The 24,831-nt window shown below is 34.7% G+C and overlaps 1 protein-coding gene across 1 annotated transcript in view; it reads left to right on the top strand.

The window, feature by feature from the left end:
• The window catches only part of LOC135206695 (uncharacterized), a 197,476-nt gene that overhangs the window by 141,924 nt on the left and 30,721 nt on the right, over positions 1–24,831 (top strand). Inside the window, 10 exon segments of the mRNA XM_064238117.1 lie at positions 1,918–2,134; positions 9,813–10,018; positions 12,427–12,602; positions 13,121–13,190; positions 17,247–17,310; positions 17,570–17,650; positions 17,653–17,803; positions 19,432–19,672; positions 20,983–21,105; positions 21,527–21,628. Coding sequence (XP_064094187.1) covers positions 1,918–2,134; positions 9,813–10,018; positions 12,427–12,602; positions 13,121–13,190; positions 17,247–17,310; positions 17,570–17,650; positions 17,653–17,803; positions 19,432–19,672; positions 20,983–21,105; positions 21,527–21,628 — 1,431 coding nt within the window.

The raw sequence follows: 24,831 nt of genomic DNA, 5'->3' as shown, positions 1-24,831 counted from the left end.
CTCACCCAAGCAGCCGGACTATTTAAAGCACTATATTATAAAGAGACTCCCGGTGAGCACCACGACATCTTGTCTTTCTTCCAAAGACGCCTCTAAGCTAATCCCCCATAGACTTGGGTATCATAGATTTTAACAGAAAGAGGCGCACATGCACTTACGAACACACACTTCGTTAGTGCCTCACAATTACTGGCTACATCCAGTTTTCCCAAAGGCACTTTGAGAAGAGTTTATGAACTGAGCACATTGACTTGTCTAACTATGCAGTTTTATGTCACGCCACCCACAGAAACTATTCATCAGCTTTCTCGGGTCGTTGCTTCTCCACATTCCAATAGGTCACAACGAACATATTGGCAATATATTATTAATCAAAAACCCTAGGCGTAATATATATATATATATATATATATATATATATATATATATATATATATATATATATATATATATTATATATATATATATGCTCTTGGTTATCGTCCCTAATTTCATCCCTTGTAAAACCTTCTTCTATCTCGATTACTTGCTTATCCATTATCCCATTACATACTTCCAAAGCTCTTCTTTTGCGATAAAGACATTCCCTAACTATTTTGCTCTTTCAGACTTCCTCCGCAAAGATTCCTATTCCTTCTCCCATTTCCTCCTGTAACTAGAACCTTCCCTTCCTCCAACAACAAAGCATCGAGGCTAACGGTACATCAACATTGATTCTCTGCAGTACCATAAAAAGGTTTATATGCTACGTCATCAGAGGAAAACAGCCTCTGATCCTGTTGATGGTGATCTTCGCCATGATCGAACATAGCTGTTTATGCATATCATTTGCTTTTAACAGCACCCGCCGTCCAGGAGGATGGATGGGGATCTACGCCTGAAGCGCAAACTTTCAGGTTTATATTTGTTCTTGGGAGAGCCGTGTCTGAAAATGATTTCAGGGACTAATTCCTCCTATCCCTCAAGTGCGTGAAGACGGGAAATTTTTTCCTGTCTACATAACTGATTTTGAAGATAGTTATCTTCCAATAACAGCATCAACTTCAAGATATATATATATATATATATATATATATATATATATATATTATATATATATATATATGTGTGTGTGTGTGTGTGTGTGTGTGTGTATATATATATATATATATATATATATATATATATATATATATATATATATATATATATATATATATAAATGGATGTATGTGCGTGTGTATGTTCCACATACACTTTGAAACTCATTGAGCAATTTAAACCAAACTTGGTCTACATACTATACTTACCATCTTGGAATAAACACTGTGGGATTAAGACATCTTTGGCACCAAAGGGGTTGGGTATGGGAAGGGTGAAAATGTAAAAATGACAGAAAACGATAGATGTTAGTGTCTAATCCATAGTTTTCGAGGTCACTGTAATAAATAGTGACCCTCCCACAGCCCTTTCAGTCCAAGTTCACCCTGATCGGGAGTGGGGGTGACATAAGAACGACACATATTGGTATCTAATCCATAGTTTTCGATTTAAGTCCAAGTTCAACCCCAATAGGAAGAGGGAGTGAGAAGCAACTATCGTAACAGGAATGAGAGAGAGAGAGAGAGAGAGAGAGAGAGAGAGAGAGAGAGAGAGTTTAACGTGTTGTAAACAGAGATTTCCCGGGCAGCACCGGGTTGGTGTGTATGCATATCTATATATGTGTGTGTGTGTACGTATGAGTCTGTAAACTTTATTTTTCGGTTTTCAAAAAAATAATTATTCTTCTCTATCTCAATGAAAAATTCAATGACTATTTTTGACAGCTCTCTGTAAGTGAATGTTTAAGAGTACGCTTCAAACATTCATATACAAACATAAAACGTCCCTTCAACCTACTCTGACAAATCCCGCTCTCTCTCTCTTTTCCCTCAACAGGCCCACAACCATTTGGCTTCATTATTGGACCTCTACAAATTCGAGATGGCCGAGACACAAAGTTTCACGGACGAATTCAAGGACCAAATGAAAAAACTTCTAGATAAGGACGTTCGGATAATCTTAGGCTATTTCGACGAGATGTGGGCGCGGAGAATATTTTGCGAAGCTTTTAGAAAAGGCATGTACGGCGCCAACTACCAGTGGATTATATCAGGTAAGCGCTTTCCTATTTCTAATCAAATGTCATATACGTACAAAGTCTGGCTTACGAGCGCAAATGCATCTACCTTTTTTTAAACACACTTGTTTGTATTGACGCATACACACACAAAGATAAGAAAGTAGGCCTTACTTCTTAACTTTTTACCTTCCCTATCATTGGGTACTCTGTGGAAGCGATACATATATAAATTATATATACTATATATACTATATACCTATATCATATATATATATATATATATATATATATATATATATATATATATATGTGTGTGTGTGTGTGTGTGTGTGTGTGTGTATATATATATATGTATATATATAATATATATATATATATATATATATATATATATATATAATAATATGGTGTGTGTGTGTGTGTGTGTTTTTGTGTGTGTGTGTGTGTATATATATATCTACACACACACACACACACACACACATATATATATACGTATATATATATATATATATATATATATATATATATATATATATATATATATATATATGATTGTGTGTGTGTGTGTGTGTGGATAGGTAGGTAGAAAGATAATGGGTAAATGAGCGTATCCAGTAAAGAGATGTACATATGATTAATTACAAGTTGCATTTTATGATTACTTCTTGTTTTACTTTGGTAATCTTCCCCTGTAACCAAGTGTTCTGTAATCCTTAAATATATGTATTTCCGAATATTACGTATTCTCTTGTAGGTGAATGTCGTCTCTGAAATAAGACTTATTCCTAGTAGTATTATTATACATATAACATAGCAACACTGATGAAAGGCATACAGCAACCCAGAGTCGGTTATGTTAACCTTGTTTCGCCGGTAAATACCAAAGGAAGATAAGATAACACAGCGTGTTGAATTTTTGCATTATGAGGTAAAATATATTGTTTTTCAGTTGGTACAGATTATCGTAAAGTTGATTATATTACGCTAGAAAACTACACTCAGTATTTCTATCCTAACATCACAGGTAATATCCCTCAATTTTGTATGACAAAATGGTACCTTCATTAGTACCAACTCGACAAAGTTAACTCGCTTTGATACCACCTATAAATATTGTGGAAAACATAAGACATTTTACATCGGTATGTCATTCGTAAATAAACTATAGTTCAATATTACATGTTATCCGCTTTCTCCGGTTGTGTTATCTATGATATTGGTCTGTCTAATTCCTTATGCTTCAATCAGTTTACCTACCTGCCCATCTTTCTATCTGTCTCTGTCTAGCTATACATCTATCAACCTTCGATATCTTAACAGAATGGTTATCAGTCAACTGCATCGCCAAAAAGTACGTTTTAAGCGTTGTTGATAGAGGTATAATGAGCATATAAAAATGTTTTTCTTGTAAAACGGTGGCCCTTCAATGCAAGTGTCTAACACATCTCTCTAAGATTGTCTAAAAAAAGAAAATTAAAAGAATCGATAGATAAGCCTACTATATGAATCGAAAGAAAGATAAATCGGTAAAGAGATTGATAGAGAGGTTTTATGTTCTCTTTGAAAGCTGGTATGCACCCCATTATGACTCTTGAAGTGTAAAACCTTCGCTTACTATAAAGATAATCACCATTATCATCCTCGCCTTTTCAATTCTTCTCGGATTTTAGCTTTTACTTTTTGCTCTACTAAGCCATTTTGAGTGTTATCATCACCATCACTAATGTCAGTAACAGTTTATTTTATTATTATTATTATTATTATTATTATTATATTATTATTATTATTATTATTATTAATATTGTTGTTGTTGTTGTCGTTGTTGTTATTGTTTTAAGACCAGGATAAAGTAAGGCATATTCTCGCCCGTTAATCAAGTTATATTGTTGTAAATATAAGTGGAGGATCTATCCTGGTAAAAGAATAGTTCTAATTTCATTCTCACGGTCTTTAGCCCTCATAAAACTGAAAGAATTTCTAATGTATTTCTAATAATAGCTATATCAAGATTACACACAACGAATGATAATATACTTTATATAGATTAATATTTTTGTATTTAGATAGAAGACCCTCTTTCAAGCATGTTCTATTGAAGGAGATTGCTGTTTCAGCTGCATTGATTTTATATAAATTCTTTTCTATTCTTCTTATTACGGTTTTTTCGATATTGCAAAGATTGAAAATTGCACTCAGTTTGTCGTTTTTTGTACGATATGAGTGATTAGATTCTGAAATAATAATAATAATAATAATAATAATAATAATAATAATAATAATAATAATATATATTCTACTGAAGGGGATTGCTGCTTCAGCTGCATTGATTTTACAGAGATTCTTTTCTATTCTTCTTATTCCGGCTTTTTCATTTTACATAGATTGGCAAGTAACGTGCCTATGGGAGGCATAGGGAAAGGTCAAGATAGATTCATCTGTAAATCAAGTCACATCTGGCGTGCATTATCCGTAGATTATTATACTTAGAATTTAATTGTATATACGGTTTGAAGGCCGACGTTTCTTCTGGTTTCAACCAGATATTGTCAAGGCTGTGGATTTGAGTAGACTGACGATGGATACAGGTTCTACCGTATTTATAGTCGGTGGTCAGCAGGGGGTGTCCCGTGACCTGAATTTTCACTGGTCGGGGTACGATGCTCGTCTACTATTGGTCGCGAGCATCTTTCCCCCGACCAATGAAATTTCGATCTTGATTTTTCCTTATGCCTCCCATAGGCACGTTACTCGCCAATCTATGTAAAATCGAAAAAGCCGTAATAAGAAGAATAGGAAAGAATCTCTATAAAATCAATGCAGCTGAAGCAGCAATCCCCTTCAGTAGAACATATAATTATTTTTATTATTATTATTATTATTTTTATTTTTTATTTTATTTTATTTTTTTTTGTGGGGTTCCGGGTTGCACCCTGCCTCCTTAGGAGTCCATTACTTTTCTTTCCATGTGCGCCGTATCTAGGATCACACTCTTCTGCATGAGTCCTGGAGCTACTTCAGCCTCTAGTTTTTCTAGATTCCTTTTCAGGGATCTTGGGATCGTGCCTAGTGCTCCTAAGATTATGGATACAATTTCCACTGGCATATCCCATATCCTTCTTATTTTTATTTTCAGATCTTGATACTTATCCATTTTTTCCCTCTCTTTCTCTTCAACTCTGGTGTCCCATGGTATTGCGACATCAATGAGTGATACTTTCTTCTTGACTTTGTCAATCAACGTCACGTCTGGTCTATTTGCACGTATCACCCTATCTGTTCTGATACCATAGTCCCAAAGGATCTTTGCCTGATCGTTTTCTATCACTCCCTCAGGTTGGTGCTCGTACCATTTATTACTACAAGGTAGCTGATGTTTCTTGCACAGGCTCCAGTGGAGGGCTTTTGCCACTGAATCATGCCTCTTTTTGTACTGGTTCTGTGCAAGTGCCGGGCATTCACTTGTTATGTGGTTTATGGTTTTATTTTTCGTATTGCACTTCCTACGTATGGGAGAGATGTTATTTCCGTCTATCGTTCTTTGAACATATCTGGTTCTTAGGGCCTGATCTTGTGCCGCTGTTATCATTCCTTCAGTTTCCTTCTTGAGCTCTCCCCTCTGTAGCCATTGCCATGTGTCATCGCTGGCTAGTTCTTTAGTCTGTCTCATGTATTGTCCGTGCATTGGTTTGTTGTGCCAGTCCTCTGTTCTGTTTGTCATTCTCCTGTCTCTGTATATTTCTGGGTCTTCGTCTACTTTTATTAGTCCTTCTTCCCATGCACTCTTTAGCCACTCGTCTTCACTGGTTTTCAGATATTGCCCCAGTGCTCTGTTCCCGATGTTGACGCAGTCCTCTATACTTAGTAGTCCTCTCCCTCCTTCTTTTCGTGTTATGTATAGTCTGTCCGTATTTGCTCTTGGGTGTTGTGCTTTGTGTATTGTCATATGTTTCCTGGTTTTCTGATCTATGCTGCCGAGTTCTGCCTTCGTCCATTCGACTATTCCTGCGCTGTATCTGATTACTGGCACTGCCCATGTGTTTATGGCTTTTATCATATTTCCGGCGTTGAGTTTTGACTTGAGTATCGCCTTGAGTCTCTGCATATATTCTTTCCTGATCGTGTCCTTCATCTCTTGGTGTTTTATATCCCCTCCTTCCATTATCCCCAGGTATTTGTATCCAGTCTCATCTATGTGTTTGATGTTGCTCCCATCTGGTAGCTTTATCCCTTCAGTTCTCGTTACTTTGCCTTTTTGTATGTTGACTAAGGCGCATTTTTCTATTCCAAACTCCATCCTGATGTCCCCAGATACAATCCTTACAGTCTGGATTAGGGTATCTATTTCCTTGATGCTCTTACCATACAGCTTGATGTCGTCCACGAACACCAGATGGTTGATTCTGTTGCCTCTTTTCTTGAGTTGGTACCCGGCATCAATCTTCTGTAGTACTTTTATCATGGGAATCATGCGCTACTCAAAGCAAAGAGTAGTGGGGACAGTGAGTCGCCCTGGAAGATCCCTCTCCTGATATTAACCTCTGCTAATCTTATTCCAGAGCTTGTAAGTATTGTATTCCAGTTGCGCATTGTATTTTTGAGGAAACTGGTGGTGTTTTCCTCTGCCCCATATATTGTCAGGCATTCTATTAGCCATGTGTGTGGTATCATGTCGAAGGCTTTCTTATAGTCTATCCATGCCATGCTTAGGTTGGTTTTCCTTCTCCTACTGTTCTTCATTTCCATTTTGTCTATCAGGAGCTGGTCTTTTGTGGCCCTACACTTCCTTCTGTAGCCTTTCTGTTGGTGGGGGATGGTGTTTGTCTCCTCTAGGTAGTTGTATAGCCTTTCACTGATGATACCTGTTAGTAACTTCCACATTATTGGTAGGCAGGTGATAGGCCTGTAGTTACTGGCTATATTTCCCTTACTATTGTCCATTTGGGTGCATGGTGATTTGTTATACAATGCTGGAGTTGTTCTGCTAATCGTGGGTTAGGGCCTTGAAGTTTTTGAGCCAGTATCCATGGACTTCATTGGGACCTGGGGCTTTCCAGTTGGGCATTTTCTTTAGTTGGTGTCTGACTTTGTCTGTCGTGATCTCTGTGAATCTTTGTTTTATTCTCCCTGTGTCTTCTTCCTTGACTTCCTTGTGCCATGTTGCATGTTTGTTGTGTGATACCGGATTGCTCCATATGTTTTCCCAGAGTCTCTTACTTGGTTCGGCTTCAGGAATTTCTTGGTGGTTGTCTTCCCCTCTTAGTTGGCTGTATAGTCTTTTCTGGTTGGTTCCGAATAGTTTGTTCTGTTGGTATCCCTTATTCCTGTTCATGTACCGTTGGATCTTATGTTCTTTGGCCTTAAGCCTCTGTTTTACATCTTCTATTGTGTTGTTTAGTCCCCTCTCTTGTACTTTGTATTTCTCGTTGAGTTCCTCCCTTGATTTCTTGCTTCGTAGCCTTTTCAATACGAATGACTTAAAATATTATTATTATTATTATTATTATTATTATTATTATTATTATTATTATTATTATTATTATTATTATTATTATTATTATTATTTCAGAATCTAATTACTCATATCGAACAAAAAACGATAAACTGAATACAATTTTCAAGAAAAAAAAATGCAAATCTTGTAAAGTGTAAACAAAAGCCGCACAATAATAAATATAAACCATCATACAGAGATATATTTTCTTACAGGAAGAGCCGTTAGAAAATTGAACTTGGTCTTATGGAAGTAATTCAACTTTTTCTCCAAGTTTAAAGCACCATCATTCAATAAACTCTTAGTGAAAATTGATGAGATATGTCGTATACACATACACACACACACACACACACACACACACATATATATATATATATATATATATATATATATATATATATATATATATATTCTACAAATTTCATGTTGCGCTCTCTCTCTCTCTCTCTCTTTCTCTCTCTCTCTCATGGGTCATAGGTCATTGTTGCAATGCAAAATATTACTGCTTGGAAAACTTAAGTCAGTATCTGTAAGAATTGAAATTGATAGCTCTGAATAATAATTTAGTTCAAGGAACTATTGATGTTACTAAAAACTGAATATAAATGAGTCGTATGTCACGTAACCCATATCGATTACATTAATTCGATAAACATACCAATTATAAGTAACTTCACACAATTGATTATTAAATACCGATTGTGGTCGATTAACTGAAATTGTCTGCATATTGTCCTGAAATTTTGCACATGAAGATAATGTGCTATTGTATTCTAGTTTTTTATGTAAAATGTTTTATAGGATAACACGTACTTACGCGCACTTGTGAGATCACGCACATATCCACACATATTAAATGAATTCTGACTAGAGAGTAAAACTCATGATATTTTAAGTCATTCGTATTGAAAGACGCTAGCAAAGATAATTCAAAATGCTATATGTATGTGGGAAGAAATGTAAGTTTGTGAGGGAAATGAATAGAATTAGAACGGAAGCGTTTGATTATTAGCGTTGGTGATTAAATCCATAGGAAAACTGTACGATTAGAGGAGAGTTGTAGAAAAGCAAAGCTGTTACGAGATATGTAACGTTTATTGCTGGTCTACATATATGGAAAACATGCAGCAGAAGATACAAATAATATACTGTATAAAACCCAATGAACGCATAGGTCAAGAGGATAAATTATGAATAACTGCTCAGTAAAAGAAAGATATTCCCTTATTGATATATTCGTTTAACTATAGAAATATATTACAGCACCATGCATGTATGATGATAAAATATTAATATAAATGGTTGTATAAGAATTCTAAAATTATATGCAGATCATTATTAAACAAACTTTATTTGAGTTTGGACCTAATTGTTTAAGAAGAATGAGAAACATCGCATTATGTTTAAACTACTGAATCGTTTGTCAGTATGTGGGTATACATGTATTTATACTATATATATATATATATAATATATATATATATATATATATATATATATATATATATATATATATATATATATATATATATGTGTGTGTGTGTGTGTGTGTGTGTGTGCGTGTGCGTGTGCGTGTGCGTGTGTATGCGTGTATAAAAATATCATATGTTAAGTACCATGTGCTATAAGCATAAATGTAATTATTCTGACTGTACTTCATTCAGAAAACCGTATTTTACAAAGGCTTTCCGAACATATTTGTGTGATTAGATTACCTTTTTGCCACTATCCATCTCATCTTTAATCTATTTTTTTCTGTCTCCTTGATTATATTATTTTATTTACTGTTCTGTAGGATCTCTCTCTCAAAAAAAGCCTAGGAATATTTATCCTTTGCACTTCCCCCTACACCGCTTTCTTTTCGCTCTTCTGTTTTTTGCTTCCCCTTTTCCAGGCTTATATGCAGAATAAAGAGAATACTGAAATTAGAGCTTAATAATGAGAGTAAAAAAAATTATATTCCTAAAATGCTAAGCATTTCACATCAGAATTCTATTTGAAGGTGATTCCACTGTATTTCCATTTATTATTAAAATGTGGTTTTTAATTTCTTATAACATATGTACTTATTTATAATATCTTTTTAAGTATTTCTAATGTGATTCATAACATAGAAATGATTGTCACAAACCCAACTCAAAAACCCCTTAATTCGTAAACATTCCATAGCGCCACTCGCTTTCTTGACTTTTGTTCCTCCTCCTCCTCCTTCAGGAATGTACCGGGAGGAATGGTGGACCCTGAGAGGCAACGGCGACGACGACGACGAAGTCGATGACGTCATCGACATGAAAGACGAGCCAGAGGAGTCCGGCGGAGGCGGCTGCGCCGTCGAGGACATCATGGTTGCCCTCGAGGGATGCATCATGACGGACCTTCTGCCACTCGCCACCTCCCCGACCAAAACTGTCTCTGGAAAGGTAGGAGAGGGAAACGTTTTCCTCTTCGTGTTTGTGTTTTACTTTTTAGAGATAAAATCCTTTTATAGACAGAGTTGCTTTCAAACAAAATATTATTTTTTGCGGAGATTTTTTTTTTTTTATTGGTGGGTGGGGATGTTGTGTAGAGAAAGTGATAACTTGAAATGAGCTTTTTAAAGAGACAATAATTACTTGGGGGCGAAAGTAGTTATTTAAGGAGAAAGAAATATTCAAAGCGATAATCATTCGATAATGTAATTTCCAAAAACATAATTGTCTTAATGAGAGAATCGTTTAAAAGAAATTTTAATGAGAAAATAATTTTCCAAGAGAAAGTCATTTTTATTAAGTAATTTTCAAAGATACAATAATTTTCATTTAGTAATTTTTAAAGACAAAACCATGACAGGTTTTCAGTGCTCAAACACGTCAGGTTTGATAAGGGGAGAAAATAAAATCTTAAATCTGCATAAATGAATAAGCATTTGTGACAGCTTGCTTTCTAATGTTATCATTAAAGATCAGATAAAATAAACATTACAAAATAAAGGTAAAAAAAGAAGCTATACGGGTGAAAGTGAACTCCATTGCTGTTAAAAGAATACCAGTAAAAGGTGGAACCTAAAATGTAGATACATAACAAGGTGGAACCTAAAATAAAGGATACATTTAACGCTTAATTTTTAATGTCCATGTATTTTTATGTATTAGCATTGATATATGCGTGCCAGTAAGTACACACACACACGTACGTGCACACACACGCACATACACGCTTGCACACGCGCATATGTACAAATACAGTATATATATATATATATATATATATATATATATATATATATATATATATACATATATATATATATGAGTGTGTGTGTGGTGTGGTTGGGATTTTCAATTCATTTTAATCATACCAGTGCCTGTTACACACACACACACACACACACACATCACACACACACACACACACACACATATATATATATATATATATATGTATATATATATGTATGTATGTATGTATGTATGTATATGTATAATATGAGTGTGTTTAACAGAAATAATACGATATAATAATAACTATGAGGAGAAAAAGAGGAGCGCCCATTTATCTCCTGAAATAAAAGGCAGCACTAAAAGCTATGAGCACTTCGGTAGAAAGGAACGCATTGGAAAAAAGTCGCCAGAACTATTCACTTCGAATTTTTGTACGTGACTCCGTCACCTGAATGTAAATGTTGTTTTTTCCTCTACCTCTAGTTAAGCGAGTATACTTCTCCACCGTACTCTCTCTCTCTCTCTCTCTCTCTCTCTCTCTCTCTCTTTCTGTTTTTCTGTCTTTATCTGTCTATCTATCTATCTGTTTATCTATCGATTTATGTCTCTTTCTTTTAAGTATGCATCTAAAAATAATTCTATATTTATCTATCTCTCTTCCTATTTAAGAGACCTAGTTCTACACTACTCTATTATTGAAGTACACATCTTTCCAGCTACAATATGATCAATGAAACTAGACCGTGCCTTGTTTGGCATTAAACATATATGGAACTAATAATATGACTCTCCATATGCCATTACAGAACACGTATATAATATTAATGACTAAGTCATACCGGGCATTATGAGACTGGGTAAAAAAACTAATTTATTAATAATAAATGCTACATGATCGTCATTTATTCACTTACTAGAAATCATCAAGTGCTTCCTCTCGAGCGTAGATTTATTCATATATGTATTTCGATTACATGTATTATGAAACTGGAAATCCACTACATAATTGAATGGAGATTTTCATCCACAAGAAGATATTTTCAATGATGAATAGTGCATAAGAAAACTTTCGTGAATGTTTCCACCTGAGAAGAACTAGACTAGTGTTCAATACAACCGATGAAACAAGCGATATTTTAGCGCAATTCTGACGTTTATTTGCACGAATATAACGGTCGAATAAATGTCTTCAAGTGTCAGTGAGGTGAAAAATTGAAAGTACATCGTGCGACGTGTTAGCGAACTACTGGTACCAAATAGCAAGTCAGTTAAGAAGAGTATGGCAGGAGGGGAAGAAGAAAGTGAAAGGCATTATAACAAGCGTATTTCTATGCTGATTATTGCAATAAAAACAAGATCGCAATTATCTCCGTCTAATAACAACAGTATCTGCTGCGCCCTATTGAGACGTCGGTAACTAATGACACAACACATCAGGCAAAATTAAATGTGTTAGACCAAAGTATCTTTAGGACGAGACATTGTTCTCAAGAAAAAGTATATTTCATATTTCTTGCTTTGCTTAATGTTACATACTGCAACAAAGCACATCTGTTTAACTTTAGAATAACATAAAAATCAGTATCCTAACAGAAAATGACAACTTTCCACTTCACTATCCTTTGCAGAACATCAGCGAATACAGAAAGTCCTACAACCAGAAACGCCAGGAAGAGTACTCGAGATTCCACGGCTTCACCTACGACGGAGTCTGGGCCATGGCCTTGGCCATCCAGGCCGTCGGACATAAACTCCACCTTCAGAATCGATTAAATGGGACCAATACAAGTGTTGTTGATTTTATGTAAGTTTCCTCGGGGCAAAGTTCGTTTTTTTTTCGGAGGATTCTCTAATTTATTGCTTTTATGTCTTCTTATTCCTTCCTTCGTTTTATTTTTTCTTTATTTATTTATTTTTATTTTATTTTATTTATTTATTTATTCATTTAATTTTTTTTGCTTAGCAGTAATAGCGTGCGCTAAAGTTTAATATTTTCTGGAACGTTATTTCTGCTTTTATCAGCACAGTTTTGATCATAAAATTTACGCCACGAAACATTTTCTTGATTTGGTGATGTCTTCCCCGTCTCTTTAATATTAATGTTAACAATTCTGAAAAAAAAACATTATTATTCGTTATTTATCATTTTAATACTAGTGGCTTCCATGATGCTTGGCTTTATAATTAATATATGTTCATAAAACGTTGACCCAAAATATAGATTACATGTCGCAACAGATATTAGCTTTTTTTTTACAGCCTGAAAGTCTTTATTAACTGTACCAGTAAAATAATGTTATTTCTTTTTTCATTTATCTGTAGGTATCGCAGCGCAGAGTGGGAGGAACGCTTTACGTCAGCCCTTTCTGAGGTCAAGTTTGATGGAGTTACGGTAAGTTTTACTTCTCTCTCTCTCTCTCTCTCTCTCTCTCTCTCTCTCTCTCTCTCTCTCAAAATGCTACACAGTCAGTAGGCCATAAATAGTCATCACATAGGATATAAGATTTTTGTATGCAAGGAAACCATCTCATGACCTCAGACTGCACCATTACTGTGCTGTCAAACTTTAGAATTCTCATGCTACTTCTGTTCCTTTCATGGTTTAGTCATACTTTTCGGTCTACATTTGTTTTGGTTCTAGGCTTGAATAGGTATATTGGGCTGCCCCTACCGTTACTTTCTGCACGTAATGAAATAAACGTATCTATCACATCTGATTTGTTGAAGTCTTTTATCTGTTTTCAGTAAAACTGAAAATTGAGAAGATTGAGAAAATTGAAAACTAATTGGTAAAAGCGCATTAAATTCTATCCTCTAATTACCTAAGATATAAAAAATTCTTGACGCCAGATTATGTAATTTTTCTTTTAATTGTGTTTTCCATAACAAGACAAGGTGACATAGCCTAAAGGAAAATGCCCATTGAATATTGCTACCACTCTACTACTGCTACTACTACCAGAGAGAGAGAGAGAGAGAGAGAGAGAGAGAGAGAGAGAGAGAGAGTCCCGTGGCCCATCAAACCAAACAGACATGATCAGAACATGACTTCCGCTGCCAGTGTTCCTTTCCGTTGATTCTCCTCGGTGTAGGTTTCATGGTCATCCTCTCTGAGCAAACACTGGTTGGTTCCCGGTGGCTGGATGGGGCAGTGGCTTGGAAGGACAAGATGTCTTCCTAATTGTTTGGGGAGTAATCGTGGATGGACACTAACCCTTGAACAGTGATTTGGAGATGTCAGATGACCAGTCAACCTCCTCGCTGTCAAATATTGTCCTTCCCTTTCAGACCTGACTACTGCGAGATTTGGATGATTTCTTACGTTTATGAACGAGTGTCCTGTACAAAAACTGTCGCGAAGTTTCATTTTCACGGTGAAGGTTCACTTATTCTTTCAGACAATGGAATGTAATATTCCCATATAGGATTTATCTAACCATCATCCTTCTGTTACCTCCTGGAGATTCCGTTGAAATTCTCCTAAGAAGTTGCGCTCCAGGTTCTAGATTGTTTCCGTTTAGAGTTATTTAGAGGCTCGTTATTCCCAAGAAATAAATTTTTAGTGCTGGTTAATCGGGCTTCTTATTCGGTTTCATTGTTGTCTGTAATTACTGTACGAAGTAGGCAGTTTCAATTACAGTGAATGTGATAGGGGATTCTTTGTCTTTCTACCTACGTTGTACACGCAAAGAAATGTATATTACAATAATTATCAATAAATAAGAATTATACATAAATATTTAGAGTAACTTCTGTCATTCTGGGTGATATGATTTTGTCTGCTATGAAAATGTATGTGTGTTAAGTGTGGACGCATAATTAGTGATGAGAGTCGGAAATAAGTTAATTATTATTATTATTATTATTATTATTATTATTATTATTATTATTATTATTATTATTATTATTATACTAAGTACTGTGGAATGAATGACCTCACTGGTCCCATCATTAAAACATAACGCAGATTCCCGACCACGCCTAGTTTCTGGTAATATACCTTGATATATATAATCATAACCGTGATTTAATCTCAAGGGATATGGGGTAGCATCAAGTGAGACCAAAAAGTCAAGGCAGTTAAGTACGCTGTTACCAATGCATTGTGAATCACGTAGTCTGAGAATAGTACAAGATCGGTTAATCAATAGTCACGTTTGTACTGGAAGGTCGACTTTGTAGACCTCAAATACAACATGACTTACTGATGCATAGCAGGTCATTTATTCATCTAATCATCCAGTTGATTTATAATTAAGCAGAGTGACTAAATGCAGTTAGTTTTGCCACATTACTCCCTAATGTCTTGTTTTCAGTTTTAATGATTAAGTCGTTAATAAAGACTAAAGAAAAGTTTCAGGTCCTTAAAATCTCTGTCTTATTGTTAGATAAATGTTCCAAATTGAAGAATTACTTATTTACCTTCGGTGAGTTGCTTCAAATATTTGCTTGTGACAAAATCCACCATTCCAGAAACGTATTTCCTAATATCAATTGCTTTCAAGAAATCGTCCTTTTATTAAAAGGAACTACTAGCCACTGGAATGAAGAATCCTTATAATATTCGGTAAATAGGTAACTGTATCATTATACTAATCTTGTCACCTCGTCGGTGTGAATATTTAATGATACTTAATAACCGTAACCAGCGCTTAATCGCGATATTGCTACTCGTGTAAAGCTCGTAAGTAAGATTATAACGGAATATTTGCTAACATGTAGATATTTATTATGACAGAAATTGCCTTTTTGTACATTGTAGAAAAACTGAAAGGTTAATTTGCGATTTATTCCTAGAAATCTTGTTTTTCTGGTGGCCAGGATGTTATGCTGTGCATATCATCACACACACATACACACACACGCACACACACAGAGAGAGAGAGAGAGAGAGAGAGAGAGAGAGAGAGAGAGAGAGAGAGAGATAGTAGGTGTGGGCGGGTGAGGATTTCTAAATACCTGGGTACAAAAATTCTCCATACATGCGGCTGGTAATGTGCATTTGTCATTTTTTGGTTAACAATATACAAATGTATTATCAGGTATATCTTATGTTACCTTCGTTATGAACATATGTACTATGGCTATTCTTCGGCTGACAAACGAAGCGTTTCAGTTCTTTAATGTGGGGTAACTATCTCTATTGATCTTCGGTGAAATACCAATCACTTAAAATATCCGGTAAAAGAATATAGTCATCTTTCCTCAGTATTTCAAGAAGCGAAAGATTACAAACGTCTCAGGTGCCGAGATTAGAAAGGGGTGGCGCCAAGTGTGAAGTCATTCAAGGAATTAAATCCAAGAAGTTCACCCTATGGAAAAACTCTCTCTCTCTCTCTCTCTCTCTCTCTCTCTCTCTCTCTCTCTCTCTCTCTCCTCTCTGCAATTGCATAATTGCACACCACCTTTAGCATATGACTCTCGTGCCACGATTCATCAAGGAAGGACTCTGCTATCTCATTCATGTAGCTCACTGCCGAGGTTGTCATTTCCAGATAATTGCAAAATTCCCGAACCCCACTATGAGGATTCACTTTTTAATTAGGCTCAAACTTCTAATACATTACAGTAACATTCGGCTTCTTAAATTTATGTTTAAGATTGTGTAATGTAATATACATGGAAAATAGCTGCATATATTCAGATAAATTTATATGCCTGTAAAACCTGGTGCCTAATTTATTCAAGTTATAAGAGACCAAGAAACAAATTGATAGCATTGGTCAATAAGTCGTATCGTCTATTTGTTTTACGCTTCAATTATTTTTAATCCTGTGCAGGACATCACTTACCGTTGAATAAAACGTAAGCTACATAAAGTGGATGTCTGATTAAAAAAAAATCAAGGTTTAAATAAAAGTACAATACATGTCATTATGAATCACGCGAAGCATCTTCATTATTGGTGTAAAACACTACGTTGTCAACTACGAAAGTAATTTACAAACATTTTTTTAAACAATTGTTTTTATCTTGTACCTGAACTCCAATTAAAAAGGTTCTGTAGGCGTTCAATACGGATAGCCATTTTTATTTATTTTAATTACAAAGAGACGTTACACTTCTCTCTCTCTCTCTCTCTCTCTCTCTCTCTCTCTCTCTTCTCTCTCTCTCTCTCTCTCTTATGATGATGAAAAGCTAGATCTAATTTCCTTATATAATAACTTCGTTACCAAAGCAAATTAATAGCAAAATGTCATGTGATGTAGCTAATATTTGAGATCATAATATTTGAAAAACTTTACTGCATCCATTGGAAACTATGAACTAAATACTCAATTTGTTGATTTCGGTGACATCTCGTAAGTTTTCAAAGTACTTCAGTCTGACGTAACCTCTTTTTGTATCAGATCACTGCATCAGTGGATGATTGTAATGGTGTTAACAGATTCTGAAAGGACAATGAGGTATTTGGATTGTTATTATAGTGTTTTACTTTCATTCACAGGGACCCGTCCAATTCACCATGGATAACGCTAGAAAAGGGTTCATTCTACTAAAGCAATTTCAAGGTAATGTTCGTGTATAAAGTCTAAGTGAAATATTTTGCATAATTAATCATTTGGAATTAGTCTTCGCTGCTTGCTGGTGACAACAGAATTATTTCAGCAGAATTAATTCTTTCATGGTTTATATAACCTAGCATCCCTTCCACATGCCAACCAATGTTTTAGATTTTTGTAATGAAAAATATGCCTGAAATATTTGTTTAAACTCTTATCTCAGATTAAAAGAAATAAATCAATATATAAATGTGTTTACTTGTCACAGGCGGCAGAGAGGTGAAAATAGGCGAATTCGACGGCATAGAGGACGTGTTGCTACTAGACAGAGGCCATCCTATCTACTGGCCAGGGGCGACCCTCCCTTGGACCGGACGGTCAAGTCTATAGAGAAGACCAGCGTCAACATCAGCATCTACGCTATTTTGGTCACCATCGCATCTTTAGGCATTGTGATGGCGTCCATATTCCTTGCCATCAACATCAAATACCGGCATCAAAGGTGAGCTTTCCACTTATTATCTTTTATTCTATTATTTATTTATTGTCTGTGCGTGTGTGCGCACGCGGGACTTCCCGTCAGGTTAACGTGAATGTCTTACTAAATCTTTTCGATAGGATAGATTAGTCTATATAGGTAACCACGAATTCAGAATTGATTTTTGTGATGATCTATCATACCTACATCTCCACACACACACGCGCAGATATATATATATATATATATATATATATATATATATATATATATACACACACACACACACATACACACAGACACACACACACACACACACACACACACACATATATATATTACTTATATATATATATATATATATATAATATACCTATATATATATATATATATATAATATATATATATATAAGTAACACATTTAGCTTTCAAGTAATAGTAACTAAATGCGGATATTTTTATGCCCTTTCTACGAAGCAAGAGACGAACATTTAAAAGAAAGATCCCCCTGAAAACGACCTTTTTAGCAGAATTACAGACTAAGAACGCCATTTAGCAACACGCATCGGCAGCATTTTTATGTGGAATTGCTGTCACGTAGGAGAGAAATTCTGTCTCCCCAAACACCTCTCACATGGCGATGGTGATATTGGATGTCCCTCATCACTATTCACGTGCACCGTGAGGACTTACTGGCCGCCGCTCCATTCCATCTTGTTTTTCTTTCTTTTTTCTTTTTCCTACATCTCGACAAGCCGTCCCTCTTATGCATTTCCTTCGCCTTGCGTATTCACAACACATCCCTCATACCTATTTCTCGTATTCCTTTCCTTTTACGCCTCCTCATACATTATTATCCTTACCTCTTTTTTCACCCTTACCTTTTATTTTTATTTACCTATTATTTTCGTTAAGTCTTATTGACCCTGAAACTTATTTTGATTTACCTATTATTTTCTTTTACCTCTTATTAACCCTTACCTCTTATTCTTATTAACCTACTAATTTATTTTACCTCTCATTCCTCTTTACCTGTTATTTTCTTTTACCTCTTATTGACCTTTACCTCCTATTCCCCTTTAACCCTTATTCTTCATTACCTTATATTTCCCACTTATCTCACAATTTGCCTTGCCTCTTATACCCTGTACCTCATATTATTCCTTGCCTCTTGTATGCTGTCCTTCTTATTCCCTTTTACCTCCTGTTCCCGTTGCCTCATATTCCCCTATCCATCTTATTCTCCCCCGCCTTACATTCACCATCTCATGTTCCTCCATACCACTTATTCGCTCCTTACGTCGTATTCCTTTACCATATATTGCCCTTTTTTTACCTCATATTCCCTCCTTGCCTCTAATTCCTTTACCTCTTATTGCCTTTTGTACCTCATATTCCCTCCGTACCTCTTGTTCCTTTACCTCAAATTGTTTTTTTATATCATATACCCTCCTTGCCTCTTATTTCTTTACCTCATATGCTTTTTTTTTTTTTTTTTTTTTTTTTGTTTTTTTTTTACATCATATTCCCTCCTTACCTCTTAATGGCTCTGCCGCATATTTCCCCTTGATTCTTATTGCCTCATTACCTCATCTTCTCCCAAAACTAACATTCTGGTCCTTACTTCATATTCCCCCTTACCTCTCTCTCAGGTACATCAAGATGTCGTCGCCATACCTCAACAACCTGATTATCGTGGGCTGCATCCTGACCTACACGTCAGTGATCCTGCTGGGCCTTGACTCGGAGCTCACGAGCGAAGCGACCTTCCCTTACATCTGCACGGCGAGGGCGTGGGTCCTCATGTGGGGCTTCAGTCTGGCGTTCGGGTCCATGTTTTCGAAGACCTGGCGCGTCCATTCGATTTTCACCGACGTCCAACTCAACAAAAAAGTGAGTTAGTTGGTGATTTGTTTTTCTATTTGTGACTTTGTTTTATATCACGTCATTGGCTCTGTTATTTATCGTTATTACAGATGCAGAAAAAACTGATTTGGTAAATATTGTTGTTCTTTGTGGATTGTCAGAATACTTCATACCTTATCACAGCGGTGACTTCCTTGCGTGGATTATGGGATTTGTGACGTGCTTTATCGAGCTATTGTCTTTGTTATTTCTAGTTATTACAGATATGGAAGAGACAGACCTATTAAATAACGCGATTTATGTATTATCAGAAGTATTTATAATATCCTCAGGAGACAATACCTCGCAGTTTGTTAAATCCGATTTCAGTTAAGGAGATTTTTTCATATCTGATGTTCCTTCTTTGCCTCAGGCAGAGATCTAGAATTAACTCTGTTTAATCAACTGCACTACGAATTCACACCGAATATATGCCAATTAAGTTCATTATTGCCATCCTAGCTCATGGGATGATCAGATCCAATTCATAAAAACTGAATTTTTAAAAGCAAATAACGACCTAATTCAGTTCATTCCCGTATTTCCAGTTTAATTAATAGGTCTGCTAACTTTCCACCTTCTGGTAACTAAAGAAGAAATGTAATTAAATTTTATGGAAAATGACTTTTTAATAAGAGATCCAATTAGAATAGTTATTAATTCTTGAAATGTCAGCTTTTTGTCTTATTTTATTAAAAATTATACTGGGTAAATTTGCCACTTTGTTCGCTCTATAGAGTGCGTACATAATCAAGAAATTCTGTAACTGCTAAAGAAAGCTTATTCTATCCCTTCATCAGTTTATGAAATATGTTTTCTTTAAGGCCGTCTTTAAAATTATTGCAATAGAAATAACTGAGAACAAAATTTCCCGCAACTACAAAATGAACCTAATAATTAGAGCACGCCTGCCATTGTCAATTTCCAACTTACTGTTGTTAAGCTTACATAGCTCACATCATTAACGGTCCTGTATTTCAAGACAAATATTGATTATAGTCAGACTTTGTATTCAGTATATTTCTCATCTGAATGACAATCTTAAGAAATATGTAACTTTCATTTCCTTCTTTTCTCTTTATGATTATATATAAATTCATGAGCGGATCTAAGATTCTATCACTTAATAATTATTACGTTTATTCATGAATTCTTATTCCTCTAAATTTCATAGCTAGCGCTGCATAACTGAAATGCATTGCAAAAAGAAAGTAAAATCGTGAATGTTGCGTTCAACAACCGATATGTACATCTTCGATCACTGGTGGCTCATGTTCCTCGTCCTTTCTCTCTAACAGGTCATCAAGGATTCGCAACTGTTTTTAGTTGTGTTTGTTCTGCTGTGTGTGGACGTCGCCATAATGACAACCTGGCAAATAGTCGACCCGTTCTACCGGGAGACGAAACTTCTCACAGCTTATGTAAGAACGTTTAAAAATGTTTACTATAATACTATCTTCACTTAGTAAAGAGGTCAAGCATTGTTTACTGAAAAAAAGTGCCAAGTTAGTTCTATAAAAGATTCTTCATTCGTCATTGAAAAATGACTGCTAGGTTTATCTATCAGGTATGCTCTAATCTTTATCTAGTGAAGATATAATGCATTAAAAACTAAATTCTTAATCTAGTAAAGATAATTTTTCTTAGAAAGCTGCAAATCATGATTCAGTGTATTTGTTTTCTCATTTTCTGTTTTACAAAACTAAGTCATTAAGGATAACTGAATTACTAACAATATCTCATCGTGCCCCGTAATGAAAAATTTCTAGAATTATATATCAGAAAAAGAAACTTCTTAGTAAGAAATTTTTTTCACAACGAAACTTTCTCTCTTTACAACAGATGCGTGACGACATCTTGGTCATTCCCGAAAATGAGTACTGCAAGAGTTCAAAAATTTCCGTGTTCATAGGCTGTATATACGCCTATAAGGGCCTTCTCATGGTGAGTAACATGATTGGAGAGAGAGAGAGAGAGAGAGAGAGAGAGAGAGAGAGAGAGAGAGAGAGAGAGAGAGAGAGTGGGGCGGGGGGATGCTGAGCTATCAAATTGTTATATTAACAAGTTTATCGCGCATTTACGTTGATTTAAATTTTGGCTTTCTATAACAATCAAAAGTATAATTCGTAGTTTGTTGTTTAGATATCATTTTAAGAACCCATTGTGAGAGAAGTCCATTAATGTAAACGATTTCTTATTTATGTTTACTTTAACACACATAGTACACACACACGCACATATATACTTATGCATATATATATATATATATATATATATATATATTATATATATATATACATATATATATATAATATATATATATATATATATATATATATATATATATATATATATATATATATATATATATGCGTGTGTGTTTGTGTGTGTGTGTATCTGCTTGTACACGAGGTTACATGTGACAACATGGAAGTACTTGAGAAAGAAATGGATGAGCAAATTTTGCAAAGAGGAGAACCGCTAAGAAAAAATAAATAAATAATTGCGAGTTTTTCATCCTTTCACACTTGAATCTTTCGTCAGGACAAAAGGACTCTTGAAAACTTTTCGCAAAGTAAAACTTTTTCTTGGTAAGTTATTTTTTGTGCTCTGACAAAAAGGTGTGACCTCGCGCACCTGAGTAGCTCTGCCCCTTTCGGGTGTTTTCCTAAACCTCTGATTTGCCAGAGTTCTCGTTGGGTTTTCAAATAATAGAAATCAGAGTTGCTTGGATGAATGTATAGTAAATATTTTTATATCGCTGCATAATTAATGGCAATAATACACGTACTTGTCGGAATATGCTCAAACGCTATATGGTGGAATGTGTAACTGCATAGCATATTTGAATGTGAAAGTAAATTTCTGATGACTTCTGGAAAATATCAAATTCTTATAACATGGTCAAAATACTGATACATTGAATTAATTACTAAAGGCAAGAATTGAATCTACTTATATAATTCAGCAAATTAAACTATTTCGGATTTATCACCATCTAGGATGGGACGTGGTGCCCCCCTTGTGTAACTTCACCCCCTGTGTACGATATATATATATATAATATATATATATATATATATATATATATATATTATATATATACATATATATATATATATATATATATATATATATATGTATATATATATATATATATATATGTATATATATATATATATATATATATATCATATATATACATACATATATATACATATGTATATATATATATATATATATGTTCTATATATATAGTATATATATATAATATATATATATATCTATATCTTATCATATATATTGATCCCGTATATATATATATATATATAATATAATATATATATAATATACGTATATATATATACTATATATAATATATATATATCATACGTATATATATGTGTGTGTGTGTGAGTATATATATATATATATATATATATATATATATATATATATATATATATATATATATATATATATATACATATATATATATAATATATATGATATATATATATATATATAATATATGTATTTCTTTAAGTATTATATATATTTTGTTTCCTGCGTTAGAAACGTCTCGTTATGGTATACCTTTTGGAGCCACATATTTTCACGAGAAAGGTTATACTTTCTCTCTCTCCCTCTCTCTCTCTCTCTCTCTCTCTCTCTCTCTCTCTCTCTCTCTCGTGTGCGTGCGTACGTGTGTGTGTGTGTACGTGTGTGTGCGTGTGTTTGTGTGTGTATAGACTTGTCATAATAAAATAATGTAGAATAATGAAAAAATTAAAATGGTTTGTAATCCTGGCAGCTTTTGCGGTATTAAACAGCCTTTGTACAATCCAGAATTGATGACACCAGCTACAAAAGCTGTATCGGACCCCTGCATGTCGTGTTTAGACAGGGAAATGCAGCTGTTCGGTTTAGTCATTTTTGTGAAAGAATGTTATGATGAAAGGTTGGTAGGCTTCCTGTAATGGCCACCTGAACCTTTTACTATATTTAATCCTTCTTATCCATTCTATAAAAACAATCTTCTAAAAGGTAAACATAGGTCTCATGAATATCTTCCTTACACTGTTCATCAATAGAAATTCCAAAAGAATCTGTGACAGGACGATAATGTTGGCAGGATATAGGACCCTGAATTTCTTTTCTTCCTCCGTTTTTCCGTTATATTTATTAGGGGCACATCATGAAGTAATATCAAAACGATCAAAGCTGAAAGAACGCATGAATCCAACTTTCACGAATCTTGAACATCGACTCAGAAAAGATCGTTCTTCTTAAATGAGTTGACTCTCTCGAAGGAATGAAAACATTCATGTACAATGCATGAAAGATTAAATTCTTTTAAATTACTCAGGAGGGCGTTCCCCAACATTGTACGTGGCGTCCACTGCCTCTAAATACTTCATCCCAAGGCAAAGGGACAAGAAGGGAACTTGCTTATGGGAGCTCAGTGCGTTGTGTGTCCTCGTTATTTCAAGGTATGGAAGCAGATAAGCTGCAAAAAAAAAAAAAAAATCAGTATTAAAGCCGTGTATAAATGTTGATCCTGGATAAAACATGCATTAAACGTGATCTAACATCGTAAATGGAAACAACTAAGGGGTAACCGTTAATTTTCCCCACTTCATATACATATGTTTCTTTAGTTTTAAGGAAAATATTACATAACATTCATTAACTTTTGCTAGAACGATCATCGTTATTAAGAAATCTTGCGGTTGATTAGTGCGTAAGTGATAATAATAATAATAATAATAATAATAATAATAATAATAATAATAATAATAATAATAACGAGAAGAGGAAAAATAAGTAGAGAACCAAACATTCTTCCTTAAAGGAGAGAGCAATGAAAAAGAAAATTTCCATTTAAATAGAAGAATCGAACGCGTTTCCCTATCTTATCATTTTTTTTTCTCTCTCTCCTCTTTCCCTTTGTCTCTCCATAAAAGGACTGTGGGAGTCCTCCATAATCTTCCTCTCCTGACACACAACAAGTTTTTTAATAATGGGAAAGGGGATCACCTGTCACCCAATTTGGGCGAAAGTCGGTGGAACTAACTTAAGGAAATTATATGTCGAGTTCATCAGGAAAAGTTCAGCTTAGTTTTAGGGGCGTTCAATCAACTCCC

The sequence above is a fragment of the Macrobrachium nipponense genome, chromosome 31, assembly GCF_015104395.2.
Source record: "Macrobrachium nipponense isolate FS-2020 chromosome 31, ASM1510439v2, whole genome shotgun sequence".
NCBI lineage: Eukaryota > Metazoa > Arthropoda > Malacostraca > Decapoda > Palaemonidae > Macrobrachium > Macrobrachium nipponense.
The sequence above is the reverse complement of the archived record's forward strand: the minus strand, read 5'-3'. Positions and strand labels throughout refer to the sequence as shown.